The following is a 14,860-nucleotide window of genomic DNA, read 5'->3' as shown; positions in this document are numbered from 1 at the left end:
AGCCTGATTTGATTTTCATATCATTAAAAAAAAAAACCGATTTTATTTATTTATTTATTTATTTGAGTGTAAGCAGTGGAAGAGAAAGAAGGAGCGGGAGAGAGAAAATCCCAAACTTCCTACTTAGTGCAGAGCCTGATGTGAGACAATCTCACAATCCTTAGATCATGACCTGAGCCAAAAACAAGAGTTGGACATTCAACTGACTGAGCCACCTAGGTGCCCCTTCATATCACTTTTTAAAGGATGTTTATCCTTTTTTTGTTCTTGCTTTTACTTCCAAGAAATAATATCTTTTATCATGTAGATATTTATTGCTGTGAACTTCCCTATATTAAAACTGCTTTTGCACATCCCAAGAGTTTTTTATGTTATATTTCCATTTTCACTTGTTTCAAGACATTTTAATTTTTAGTTTGATTTCTTTTTTTAATTTCCTCTTGATCCATTGGTTAAAACATTATTTTATGGTATGTGAAGTATGCCACAATCAAATAATAACGATTTCTTTAAAAGAAAAGAACTACATTCCCCAATCAAAATACATAGAGTAGCTCAAAGAATAGTACGTATGTATAACATGTTGTTTAACCTTATATATTTGTGAATTTCAGGTTTTTTCTTGCAATTGATTTCTAGATTTATGCCATTGTGGCCAGAAAAGATGCTTAATATGATTTCAGTCTTATTAAGACTTGTTTTGTAGCCAGCCTAACATGTGATTTCTCCTAGAGAATGTTCCCTGTACACTTGGGAAGAATGTATATTATGCTGCTCTTGGATGGAATGTTCTGTACATGTGTGCTAGGTCCATGTGTCATTTAAGTTCAATGTTTCCTTATTGATTTTCTGCCTGGGTAAGCAATCCATTGTTGAAAGTGGGGCATTGAAGTCTCCAGCTATTACTGTACTGCTGCCTATTTCTCCCTTCAGGTCTGTTAATATCTGCTTTATATATTTAGGTGAGCCTGTGTTGGTTGCATATATATTTACAAATGTTATATCCTCTTGTTGAATTGACTCCTTTATTCATTTTATTTTGACTTTTGCTATTTCTTATTATAGTCTTTGTCTTAGAAACTATTTTGTCTAAGAATAGCTACAACCTACTCTCTTTTCATTTCCATTTGCATGGAGTATCTCTTTTCATCTCTTTACTTTCAGATTGAGGGTGTCCTTAGAGCTGGAGTCTCTTAGAGGCCGCATGTAATTTTGTTTTATCCATTTAGCTACTCCTATGTCTTTTGGTTGGATAATTTAGTCTATTCCATTTAAAGTTGTTATTGTTATTATTATTATTATAAGACAGCTTTATTGTGGTATACTTTATATACCATAAGGTGTTTTAAGTATATAATTCAGTGATTTTTAGAAAATTTGTAGAGTTGTAAAACCATTTCCACAATACAGATATAGAACTTTTTCATCACTCCAAAAAGTTTTTTTTTTAAAGATTTTATTTATTTATTCATGAGAGACACAGAGAGAGAGAGAGGCAGAGACACAGGCAGAGGGAGAAGCAGGCTTCATTCAGGGAGCCCGATGTAGGACTCAATCCCGGGTCTCCAGGCTCAGGCCCTGGGCTGAAGGCGGCGCTAAACTGCTGAGCCACCCAGGCTGCCCACCAAAAAGATTTCTTGTGCCTATTTACAGTTACCCCTCATTCCCACTCCTGGTCCCTGGCAACCACTAATTTCCTCACTATATAATCTATGGATTTGCCTTTTGTAGATATTTCATTTTAAAAAATTAACAATATGTATTTTTTGTGTCTGACTTTTTATCTTAGCATGGTGTTTCTGAGGTTGTTTATATGTCAATATTTTATACTTTTTTATTGCTAAGTAATATTTCATTTATAAATACAGCACATTTTATTTATTTGTTCATGAGTCGGTAGACATTCAGATGTAGAGTAAATCTTTTTTCTTTAGAGCTTTATTGAGATATAATTTACATTCCATATAACCCAGTCATTTAAAGTATATAGATCAGGGATCCCTGGGTGGCACAGTGGTTTGGCGCCTGCCTTTGGCCCAGGGTGCGATCCTGGAGACCCGGGATCGAATCCCACATCAGGCTCCCGGTGCATGGAGCCTGCTTCTCCCTCTGCCTATGTCTCTGCCTCTCTCTCTCTCTCTCTGTAACTATCATAAATAAATAAAAAAAAATTAAAGTATATAGATCAGTGGCTTTTTTGCATATTCACAGATTTATGCAACTTTCATCACAATCAATTTTAGAACATATCATTACCCAAGAAGACACTTTACACTGCTTAGTCATTACTCCAAAATCTATACCACCATGCCCTGCCCAAGGAATCACTAATCTACTTTTTGTATTTATGAATTTTCCCAATCTGGACACTTCATATAAATGGAATCACACAATATGTGGTCTTTTGTTGTTCGCTTTCGCTTAGCATAATGTTGTTAAGATTCATCCATATTGTAGCATGTAGCAGTATTTCATTCCTTTTTATTGCCAAATATATTCTGTTGTATGGATGCAAAAATTTCCCCTCAGTGTTATTGAGATATAGTTGACATAGAACATTGTGTAATTTTAAGGTATACAATTTGATGCATTTACAAATAGCAAGATGATTACCACTGTAGTGTTAGCTACCACCTGCATCCTGTCACATATTTGCCATTTCTTTTGTGTGGCAAATGTTTAAAATCTATTTTTTAAGTACCATTCAAGTATATATAATATTTTTAGCTATACTTAACATGTTGTACATTAGACTGTTAATCTCATAACTGGAAGTTTGTACCTTTGACCAGTATCTCCCCATTTCCCCCACTCACCAACCCTTGGTGACTACCATTCTACTCTCTGTTCCTCAGTTTGTCAGTTTTTTATTCCATACATAAGTAATATCATATAGTACTTATCTTTTTCTACCTGACTTAACTCACTTAGCATAATGTCCTCAATGTCCATCCGAATGGTTGCAAATGGCAGGATTTCCTTCCTTCTCATGTTTGAATAATATTCCATTGCATATTTATACCATATCTTCCTTATCCATTCATCTGTTGATGGACACTTAGGTTGTTTCCATATCTTGGCTGTTCTGAGTAATGCTATAGATATCCCTACAATATTCTAATTTCAGTTTCTTTAGATATGAAAACATAAGTGGTATTACTGGATCATTGGTAGGTTTATTTATAATTTTTTGAGGAACTTCCACACTTTTCCATAGTAGCTGTACCAATTTACATTCTTACCAGCAGTGCTCTAGGGTTCCTTTTTCTCCAGATCCTTGTCAACAGTCGTTATCTCTTGTCTTCTTTATATAACCTTAATTTTAACAGGTGTGAGGTGGTATGTCATTGTGCTTTTTTTTTTTTTTTCCACTGTGGTTTTGATTTGCATTTCCCTGATGATTAGTGATGTCGAGCACCTTTTCATGTGCCTCCCGGCAATCGGTATGTCTTCTTTGGAGATGATTCAGTTCCTCTGCCTGTTTTTAAATTGGACTGTTAGGGGTTTTTGCTATTGAATTGTATTAGTTCTATCTATCTATCTATCTATCTATCTATCTATTTATTTTATTTTATTTATTCATTAGAGACACGGAGAGAGAGAGAGAGAAAGAGAGAGGCAGGCTCCATGCAGGGAGCCTGATGCGGACTCCATCCTGAGACTTCAGGATCATGCCCTTGGCCGAAGGCAGGCGCAAAACTGCTGAGCCACCCAGGCGTCCCAAGTTCTTTATATTTTTTAGATGTTAATGCTGTACTAGATATGTGTTTTGTAAATGTTTTCCTCCATTTTGTAAGTTACCTTTTCATTTTATTAATAAATGTTTTTGAATATCTGAAAAAAAGGCTTTTTAAAAAAGCAGAAAGCTTTTAAATTGGAGGTCATCCTACTTATTTATCCTTTGCTTTTGCTGCTTGTGTGTTTGCTTTCATATCCAGGAAATCATTGCTGACAACAATGTCAAGGAATTTTATCCCTATGTTTTTTTTTCTGGGAGTTTTATAGTTTCAGATATTCTTAAAGTCTTTACTCCATTTTCAGTTCATTTTTATAAGTAGTGTAAGATAAGTGTAAGAACCACATTCTTACACTTGTGGCTATCCACTTTTCCTAACACTATTTTGAAGGGATGGTTCTATCTCCATTGACTATTCTTGGCTTCCTTGTCAAATATTTGTTGACCATAGGTGCAGGAGTTTCTGGGCTTCCTATCTGACTCCATTGATCTATGTGTCTATTTTAATGCCAGTGCCACAGTTTTCATTACTTAGCTTTGTAGTATAATTTGAAATCAGGAAGTGTTATTTTCCAGTTTTGTTCTTTTTTTCTCAAGGTTGCTTTGGCTATTTAGAGTCTTTTGTTGTGCCATACAAATTTTAGTATAATTTTTTTATTTTTGTGAAAAATGTCATTGGGATTTTGATAAGGATTGCATTGAATCTATAGATGATTTATATGTATAAAATGTGTGTAGACATTTTAACAATATTAATTCTCCTGATCCATGAATACAGGGTATCTTTCCATTTGTTTGTGTCCTCCTTAATTTTTTTCATCAAAGTCTTGTAGTTTTCTGTGCAGTTATTTTACTTCCTTGGTTAGATTTATTCCTAATTATTTTAGTGTTTTTGATGCTATTGTGAATGGAATTGTTTTCTTTATTTCTTTTTCAGATGTTTTGTTGGTGGTCTATAGAAACACAATTATTTTCTGTAAGATAATTGTGTATCTTACAACTTTATCGAATATGTTAATTAATTCTAGAAGTTTTTCATTGGGATTCTTAGGATTGTTTTATATATGGGATCAAATATAAATAAAAGCAATTTTGCTTGTTCCTTTTCTTTGGATACCTTTGATTTGTTTTCCCTGATTGCTCTGGCTAAGACTTCTAATGTTGTGTTGAATAAGAGTGGTAAGAGGGGGTACCTTTGTCTTATTTCTGATCTTAGAGAAAAAACTTTCACCTGTTCACCATTGATTATGATGTTAGCTATGGTTTTGTCATATATGACCTTTATTGTGTTGAAGTATATTCCTTCTATACTTAATTTTTGAGCATTTTTATCATAAAAGAATGTTGTAGTTTGTCAAATGCTTTTTCTGCATCTATTGAGATTATCATATGATTTTTATCTTTTATCCTATTAATATGGTGCATTACATTTATTGATTTACATTTGCTGAACCATCCTTATATCCCAGGTATTATTCCTATTTAATCATGATGAATGATTTTTTTTAATGTGCTGTTGAATTTGGTTTGCTATATTTTGTTGAGTTTTTTTGTATCTATATTTATCAGGGATAATGGTCTATAGTTCTCTTTTCTTGTAGTATCTTTATCTGGCTATTGTATCAGAGTAATGCTATCCTCATAAAATGAATTTGGGAGTGTTTCCTCCTTTTCATTTTTTTTGGAAAAGTTTGAGGATTTCCATTAATTCTTTAAATTTTGGAAGAAAGTATTCCATTTGCACTTGAGAAGAATGTATATTCTACTGCTATTGGATGGAAAATTCTGGATTTGTCTCTTGGGTTCATTTGCTCTAAAGTTATTTTCAAGTACATTGTTTTTTTATTGATTTTCTGTCTCAGTGATCTTGTTGAAAGTGAGCAATTGAGAACCCTACTATTATTGTGTTATTTCCTATTTCTCTCTTTGGGTCTTTTTATACTTTCTTGAAATATTATAGATGCTCTGATGTTGTGTGCATATATGTATATTTGTTTGTTTTATCTTCTTGATGTATTGACCTTTTGCCATTATATAATAACTATCTTTGTCTCTTGTTACCATTTTGGGCTTAAAGTTTATATTGTCTTATATTAGGATGGATACTTTTTGTTTTTGCTTGCATAGAGTATCTTTTGCTATCTCTTTATTTTGAATCTCTGTATATGTTTGGAGCTGAGGTGAATCTCTTGTACTCAGCATATAGTTAGGTCTTGTTTTTTAACCATCCAGCCACTCTATGCCTTTGATTAGAGAACTCAATTCATTAACAATGAGAGTAATTATTGATAGGCAAGGACTTGTTAATGCCATCTTATTGTTTTCTGTGTTTTATGGTTCCATTTTTTTTCTTCCTTTCTTTATGCTTTCCTTTGCAATCAGTGATTTTCTGTAGTGGTATGCTTTGATTCCTTTCTCTTTATCTTAGTTTATATTTTAGATTTTTACTTTGTGATTCCAATGAGGTTTACATAAAATATCTTGAATATATAACAGTCTATTTTATGTTGATAGCAATTTAACTTTGCTTCCATGCCAAAACTCCATCTTTTACTCTCCCTCTTTTTACATTTTTGATGTCATCATTTACATTTTTATTGTGTCTCCATCGATTTAGAAGTTGTTGATGCTATAGCTATTTAAAATATATATATTCATTTATTTTAGAGAGAGAGCTCGGAGGCAGAGGGAGAGAGAATCTCAAGCAGACTCCCTGCTGGGTGCAGAGCCCAATGCAGGGCTCGATCCCACAACCTGAGGTCATGACCTGAGCTGAAATTAAGAGTCGGACACTTGCTTTACCAACTGATCCACGTGGGCAACCCTGTATTTTTGTGATCTTAACTATATCTGGACACAGCGTTTCATTTGGCTCAGGAAACTTTCTAGAGCAGAGTGTCTCTCATGTGTTTGAAATCATGTTTGTTTTCTGGGGACACAAAATATGCCAGATGTGGTTTATTTTTTCTTGTTCTAGGTGGGATTTATATATCCTCTAGGACTCTAGATTCTTTTAATAAAGAACACATATTACTTTATTTTTTTAAAGAGATTTTTATTTATTTATTCATGAGAGAGGAGCATAGGCAGAGGGGAGAAGCAGGCTCCCTGTAGGGAGCCTGATGCAGGACTCAATTCCAGGACCCTGGGATCATGCCCTGAGCCAGAGGCAGATGCTCAACCACTGAACCACTCAGGTGCCACAAACACATATTACTTTATTTTTTTAAGATTTTATTTATTTATTCATAAGAGACACAGAGAGAGAGAGAGACAGACAGACAGACAGAGACATATGCAGAGGGAGAAGCAGGCTCCCTGTGGGGAGCCTGATGCAGGACTCGATTCCAGGACCCCAGGATCATGACCTGAGCCGAAGGCAGATGCTCAACCACTGAGCCACCCAGGTGTCCCAACACATTTTACTTTAGACAAAGATCTAGTTTCTAGGGTTGTTTATGAGAGTGTGTGGGTAAATACTGTTATTGCTGTGGGAATACTTTGGGTTGTGACAGTGTTGAAAAATATATGTGTTGTCAAATATGTAGTTTTACTTCCTCCTATTTCCAGCTTAACATAGCAAAGTAGTACGTCATTCAAGTTCACTAAATATATATATGTAGGTATACTTAAAGTAATATTGTAGCTTAAGCAAGAATGCAGGAGAAGGGCCATATTCTGAAGACGGAATTTAGGAAGGCTCTCTAAGATGCTAGATACTTGTTTTTGTGATCTCAGGCTGCTCTAACAAAATACCATAGATTGGTGGCTTAAAAAACAGGCATTTATTTCTCACAGTTCTAGAGGCTGGAACATTTGAGATCATGATGCCAGCATGGATGGGAACACAAACATTCAGTCTAGGACAGTACTGTAGAAGAAGTCAGGGACCCTGATGCTGTCTTTATCACAGAATGTTACATTTCATTTGCCTTTGCCTTAACAAGCTTATTTTTCTCTCCTGTAGGAGGATTTGGGGATTTAATCAATAGCTCCACCATCCTCTTCTCAATTCCAAAACAAAAGTTCCTGTGTCTTTCCATACAATATATGTACACTGTGTACATTAAAAGCTTCAGCTCAAAAAAAAAAATAAAAATAAAAGCTTCAGCTCGATGCTCACATTGTCTTTTGCTATCTTGCACACAACTTACTCAGCTCAGAGAGCTTTTTTTCAGAGTACTTTTTTTTTTAATTTTTATTTATTTATGATAGTCACACACAGAGAGAGAGGCAGAGACATAGGCAGAGGGAGAAGCAGGCTCCATGCACCTGGAGCCCAATGTGGGATTCGATCCCGGGTCTCCAGAATCGCGCCCTGGGCCAAAGGCAGGCGCTAAACCGCTGTGCGACCCAGGGATCCCTCAGAGTACTTTTTAAGGCAGAATTTACCTCCAGCCTGTAATTACCTTTGAAAATATAGCATCCATAAATGAGAAAAGAGAGATGAAGGAATGCTTATTAAAGTTTCATTAGGCATAATGATTATTCTCTTAGGGTATTGAATTGCTAAACTTTTTGTTTGAATGAGTGAAAACACATTGAGAAATGTCACATTACACACTCATCTAGTGATCTCAACATACTTAGTGGAAATTTCTACTGGCAGTTTTTGGGTGTTGCTTTCCCAATTTCCTTTTGCCTTTGCTGTCTCCCAGAGTGAATCAAGGGAACCTGTCTTTGAAAATACTTCTTCTTTTGACTTGTCTTTTATTTAGGGAACTTTCTGATCTTACCAGAATAAGTAACATTAGTGTTCGGTCTCAAGTATTTCTGATGGTTTACTCCTTTACCCACAGAAACACACACTTGGGGAAGAAGTAAGAGAAGCTCTAGTTCTCCCAACCACAGGACAGCAAGAGATTTAACCCATGATGGGGCAAGCAGAACCTCAAAATAAACGTGAGTACATTCTCTCCTCTCAGTTTTAAGGAGACAAATATCATTACAACTAAGATTTAAAAATACGAATTGTTAGTAGTTAATAGTTGTGAAGATTGAAGATGATGAGGAGGAAGAGTTAAAGGAAATGTCAAAGACTTTGGTGAAGAGGAAGCTCATAGATTCAAATATGGTGGGTAAGAGAAACTTCTTTGTGAAACATAAATTCGGCCAAGAAAGAAGATAAATTATACAGAAAAAAAAAGATGGGAAGAAAGAGAGTAATTTAGGAAGATTCTTTTAAAGGCAAGAGGAAGAAGGAAGATATACAAAACACACTGAATAAGGCTCAGTTTACCTGAGGCTCTGACTTTATCCCATTTTAAGCTGTACTTAAAGGACACAATATCTTTGTATTACAAGAATATTAAGCCATATTTTTGGGAAATAGGAAAAATGTGAAATACGTAATTTTTAAATTAATATTTTTGCTTCACCTCATCACTCCACCATGGCAGCCTTCAATGGGACCACATTGTACACTGGTCCTGAAATACATTTTTTTTAAAGATTTTATTTACAGGCAGAGGGACTCGATCCTGGGACTCCAGGATCATGCCCTGGACTGAGGGCGGCGCTAAACCACTGAGCCACGCAGCCTGCCCTGACATACACCTTTTTATGTAACAATATAAAATGTCTTGAAGACTTTTACTGTCAATACACACAAATATATAGGATTATTTTAATCACTGTGAAGAATTCCATCATAGAAATTCATCATAATTCAGAATATTTACTATTAATAATGCACATGCAATAATTGGTTTCTGGTGCTTTTTTCTACTTCCAAAAGTGCTACATTGAATATCCTTCCATATAAATAAGTTCAGTTATTCCTTTTTTAAAAAAAGATTTTATTTATTTATTTATTTATTTATTTATTTATTTATTTGAGAGACATAGAGAGAGAGCACACATGAGCAAGTGGGAGAGAGGGAGGCAGAGGGAGAGTGAGAAGCAGACTTCCTGCTCAGCAGGGAGCCCACCTTTTGACTTTTGATGTGGGGCTCCATCCCAGGACCCTGAGATCATGACCTGAGATTCAGGCAGATACTTAACTAACTGAGCCACCCGGACATCCAGTTCATTTATTTCTTTTTTATTTTATTTTATTTTATTTTATTTTAATTTTTTTCAGTTCACTTATTTCTAAATGATAGAGCTCTAGAATTGAAATTGTTGTGGCAAATGTAATTCATTTAAAAATTGATAAGTGCTTGGGATGTCTGGGTGGCTCAGCGGTTGAGTGCCTGCCTTTGGCCCAGGGCATGATCCTGGAGACCTGAGATGGAGTCCCACGTTGGGCTCCCTGCATGGAGCCTGCTTCTCCCTCTGCCTGTGTCTCTGCCTCTCTCTCTGTGTCTCTCATGAATAAATAAAATCTTTAAAAAAAAGTTGGTAAGTGCTGCTAACTTGATCTAACGGCTTTCTAATTTATAGTTTAGCATAAGCATGTATTTCCTCACCAGAAGAGTTTATCTCTCCTCAATCTTGCTGACACTGTGTATTTTCTATTTTCTTTTAAAAATCTCATATGTGAAAAATTATACCATAATATTGTAGTTTACATTTCTTTGAGCATACTTTTTTGTTTAATGACTGTTTATAATTTTAGCAAATTAAATTTTCAGCAAATTTCCTGGTCAGATTTTTGCTTAGTTTTCAAACTGATTTTTGAAATTCTCTATACAGTCTAGACATTAATATTGTGACAAATTTTTCTTTCATATGTCCCTTGTGTTTCAACATTTTTTTGTGTTATATAGATGTTTTAATTTTATGGACCCAAATTATCAATTTTTTATGATTTTCAGGTTTTCTGTCTTATAAAGACTTTCCATTCTAAAAAATTGTTCATATTTTTATGTATGTATGTATGTTTTTATCAGTAAGCTCTAAAATTGATTTATTCAGGAGGAAATCTTTAAGCTCTCCTCTAGATCTAAAGTATTATGATTTCATATTTAGCTTGCTCTTCAGTAGAATATTTTCCCGAGTTCTTGTGGCTGAGGAGACAATATATTTATTTATCTTTCCTTTTATCCTAGTAGGAGGCCAGCATCTGCAGCTGATCCCTTGGGCCACTGCTGTTTTTTTCATCTCACTTCTCAGTGCTTGTTTTATTGCAAATTGTTTGGGTAAGTTATTAACAGAAATGAAACTCTGTGAATTATTTCCCCAAACAACTTTCAAAAAGTTTCTCTAAGCCTTTTGTTATTTTGATTTTCTCCCAATATTTCAATCCATACTGCTTTTTAGGGTCTTGACTTTAAAATCCAGAGCTGCATTTTTAACCTTTGATGGTACTGTCTCGTGTCAGAGAATGAAAAATGGGAGTCAAACTCTTTTCTATACATACGAAGGTTGGTGACTGTAGTAAATCATGCCCCATTTTGACTGAGATTATAAAGGGCTGCATCTTATCAGTAAACAGTAACCAGCAACAACCCAGTTTTCAGATGGACTGTAGTCTGGTTTTGAAAAGAAGAACAATTGAAAGATTTGTTCTTTCTAATAGCAAGACCTTGTATAAAGTTATTATAATTATGGTAATATTGTATAGGTGCAAGTACAGATAAATAGACCAGAGGAGAGGAATAGAGAGCTTAGTTACAGATCCTGCATGTATGAACTCTTTATATAAAACAGAAGGGGATACTGCAGTTATCAGGAAAGGACAATTTTGTTCAGTTCATGTGCTAGAGGACCATTGAGTATCCTTATTCAAAAAGTGAAATTGGTCTCCTGTCTTGTATTATGTACAAAATCAACCCGAGGTGGATTATTGGCCAAAATGTGAAAAGCAAATCAGTAGTGCTTTTTAGAAGATAAATGGAGAATATATTTATCCTCAAGGCAGAGAATGATTTCTTACTCGTGCTAGCCAATGGAGAAAATAAAGTAAGAATACTGTGCAACAGAAATATCAAGAAAGGGGATCCCTGGGTGGTGCAGTGGTTTAGCGCCTGCCTTTGGCCCAGGGCGTGATCCTGGAGACCGGGGATCAAATCCCACGTCGGGCTCCCGGTGCATGGAGCCTGCTTCTCCCTCTGCCTGTGTCTCTGCCTCTCTCTCTCTCTCTCTCTGTGTGTCTGACTATCAAAAATAAATAAAAATTTAAAAAAAAGAAATATCAAGAAGGAAAACAGCCATAGGAGGTGTTTGTAATGCATGTAATGATTAAAAATTAGTGTACAGTATATATAAACAATACTTTCAAATCAATAGGAAAAACTCCTGACAATACAGCAGAAAAGTAGGCAAAATTTTGAACAGGTACTATAGAAAAGAAATTGGAAATGTTTAATAAACACATACAAAAATGTCAACCTCATTAGGTTTCAGGGAAATGAAAATTCAACTCACAATGAGATACCACTGCACAATACTAGGATGGCAAGAATTAAAAAGTCTGGTACTATGAAATGTTGATGATGGTGTGGAGCAACTGGACCTCTGATGAGTTGCTGCCGATGGGAGCATAGAGCAGTACAACCAGCTTGGAAAACTTTGCCACACTGGGTGATATGCTATATGTTGGCAAATTGAACTCCAATTAAAAAAAAAGAAAGAAAACTTTGCCACTATCATAGTTGGCAATATATATATCCTACAACCAGCAATTCCACTCCTAGGCATGTATCCTACAGAGATGCATGCTTCTGTGCTCTAGGATGCATGGTCAAAATGTTCAAAAGTGGTATAATTCATAATAGTCAAACACTGGGAGCAATGCAAATATCTACCAGAAGAATATATAAATATATTTTAATTCATTAAGACAGTAGATCACTTTATAGCAATAAAAATGAATGGATTATGGTTGTATGTAACAATATAGATAAATTTCAGAAATTACACTGAGCAAAAGCAGAACCAAAAGAGTACATATTTTATGATTTTATTTATTTAAAGTTCAAAAGTAGTCAAATGTGATCTGTATGGCTTAGGGATATGTTATTAAGTGGTAAAATTGTGAAGCAAAGCACAAAGTGATTACTTTAAAAGCCATGGCATAGTTATCTTTAAGAGAGAGGAAGTGGGTTGTATTTGGGATGTGAAGGCCATCTGGGGGTGTTGGCAATACTGTGTTTCTTAAGCTGGGTTGTTGTTACCTGAAGTGGTCACTTTTCAATAATTTGATAAACTGTACATTTGTGTTTTTCACTTCTTTGCACTCAGTTATATTTCTTTTTTTTTTTTTGCACTCAGTTATATTTCAAAGTAAAAATATTTATTTATATTTTTTAAGGGAGAGAGTGTGTATGAGTGGGGAGAGGTGGAGGGTTGAGGGAGAGAGAGAGAGAGAGAGAGAGAAACTTAAACAGGCTCCATGCCCAGCACAGAGCCCAATGTGGGGCTGGATCACACAACCCTGAGACCATGATCTGAGCCAAAATCAAGTCAGATGCTCAACCAAGTGAGCCAACCAGGCACCCCTCAAAGTAAAAATACGTAAAAGACCAATAAATGTATATAGCTCGTAAAACTTGGCAGAACTATCCTGGTGTTCACTAAAAATCTCCACTCGAACACATATTCTGATAGAAAAATATGCTTAAAAGCATATACACATGAAGGTTTGCAGAACTACTACCATAAAGCACAACATGGATAATATGATACTAAAAATATTAAATTTCAACAATTCTTTTCAACCTATTCACCTGGAGCTGGAACAAAGGACCTGGGAAGTAAGAATAGGGGATAGTTACCTTAACTCAGGAGAAGAGAAAGATCAGAGTGACCAACTCCCATTTCCCTAATTAAATGGTTATAGAAGAAAAGAAAACTAAAGCAACAACAACAACAAAACAAAACCAAAAAAGCTAACTCTTTTCCCTTTTGACAGTGACTCATCACAACTTTCTACGCTGCAGTAAAGGCATGGGAGTGTTCAAGTTACCAGAGTACCACACGAAGCTGATATGTACCAGAGAGATATCAAAATTGAAAGGTACAGATAGCAAAGGGCACAGGAGAATTTATTTCTTTCTTCCATTTCCATTCAGGTTCATGATCTGGATTTAAAGTTATCAGTACTGAGCAGCCCTGGTGGCTCAGCTGTTTAGCACCACCTTCAGCCCAGGGCCTGATCCTAGAGACCTGGGATCAAGTCCCACATCGGGCTCCCTGCATGGAGCCTGCTTCTCCCTCTGCCTGTGTCTCTGCCTCTCTCTCTCTCTCTCTCTCTCTCTCTCTGTCTCTCTGTCTCTCATGAATAAATAAATAAAATCTTAAAAAAAAATAAATAAAGTTATCAGTAGTAAACCAAGAGAGATTAAATCATAAGATGAGTATCTGGTGCAAGAGGGAATGTCAATAAATAGGAATAGATTTCTCATGACTGTAATCAGTTGTATAACTGGAGAATATAACTACACGTCTAAGGTCCATTTCCAGAAATCCAAAACATAATACTAATTTAATTCTATTTTCTTTTGATTCAGGTGTATCTTAAGGACTGTTTCCTGCTAGAATAGAGAGCTTTGCTGAAGTGACTTTCTCTCTTTTATTATGCGGGAACTTGTAAAACCTCATTTGGGAGGATGAGGAAACCCTTGAGAGTTCTATAGGTTCTTTACCCCCTTTAGATAAAATTTCCTGCAAAAGGCTTTGTTTTAGAAACACTTCATATATGAAGCAAATAGATGTAGGGACATTGAAAAATGATGATGTCTTCTAAGAGAATATCTTGTAATTTTCTTATAGTCACTATGTGATTCAGATACTTTTGTTCAAAAAATATTTAGAAATGTAATTTTCAGGATTTTTGAAAGAGGGGGAACGAATGATTTTGTGAATCCTGGTATTATTCCCCAAAATATTAACTGTATAGTTAACAGCATAGCTATGCAATCTGTTACAGATGAAATGCTCCTTTGTAAGTGATTTTTGTTTTAATTTCTCACCAGGGAGCAGGGGCAGTTGCTGTCCTTTTGGCTGGAGAGCCTTCCAGTCCAACTGCTATCTTCCTCTTAATGACAACAAGACCTGGGCTGAGAGTGAAAGGAACTGCACGAGTATGGGGGCTCACTTGGCCACCATCAGCACAGAAGCTGAGCTGGTATGTTAGGAGGCTCCCATCTGTCTCTCTGTTCATTTGAATCTCTTTGCAGAGAAAAAGGAATTTCTCTGCTCTGCGTCTATGCCTTTGCTTCATCTCTTTTATCTTTCTCT

At 35.5% G+C, this 14,860-nt stretch overlaps 1 protein-coding gene across 9 annotated transcripts in view; it reads left to right on the top strand.

The window, feature by feature from the left end:
- The window catches only part of LOC611536 (C-type lectin domain family 4 member D), a 39,227-nt gene that overhangs the window by 21,924 nt on the left and 2,443 nt on the right, over window positions 1-14,860 (top strand). For 3 of the 9 annotated variants that reach the window (XM_038576687.1, XM_038576686.1, XM_038576688.1), the window contains 4 exons: window positions 8,536-8,638; window positions 10,732-10,818; window positions 13,533-13,637; window positions 14,596-14,747. In XM_038576687.1, coding sequence (XP_038432615.1) covers window positions 8,608-8,638; window positions 10,732-10,818; window positions 13,533-13,637; window positions 14,596-14,747 — 375 coding nt within the window. In that variant the 5' untranslated portion in view covers window positions 8,536-8,607. Of the gene's footprint in view, window positions 1-8,325; window positions 8,639-10,728; window positions 10,819-13,532; window positions 13,638-14,595; window positions 14,748-14,860 lie in introns of those variants that run through there. The other 6 variants (XM_038576683.1, XM_038576682.1, XM_038576684.1 and 3 more) reach the window with 4 other exon arrangements.

Source organism: Canis lupus, chromosome 27 (genome assembly GCF_011100685.1).
Source record: "Canis lupus familiaris isolate Mischka breed German Shepherd chromosome 27, alternate assembly UU_Cfam_GSD_1.0, whole genome shotgun sequence".
Lineage (NCBI taxonomy): Eukaryota > Metazoa > Chordata > Mammalia > Carnivora > Canidae > Canis > Canis lupus.
This window is presented reverse-complemented; position numbering and strand designations above follow the sequence as displayed.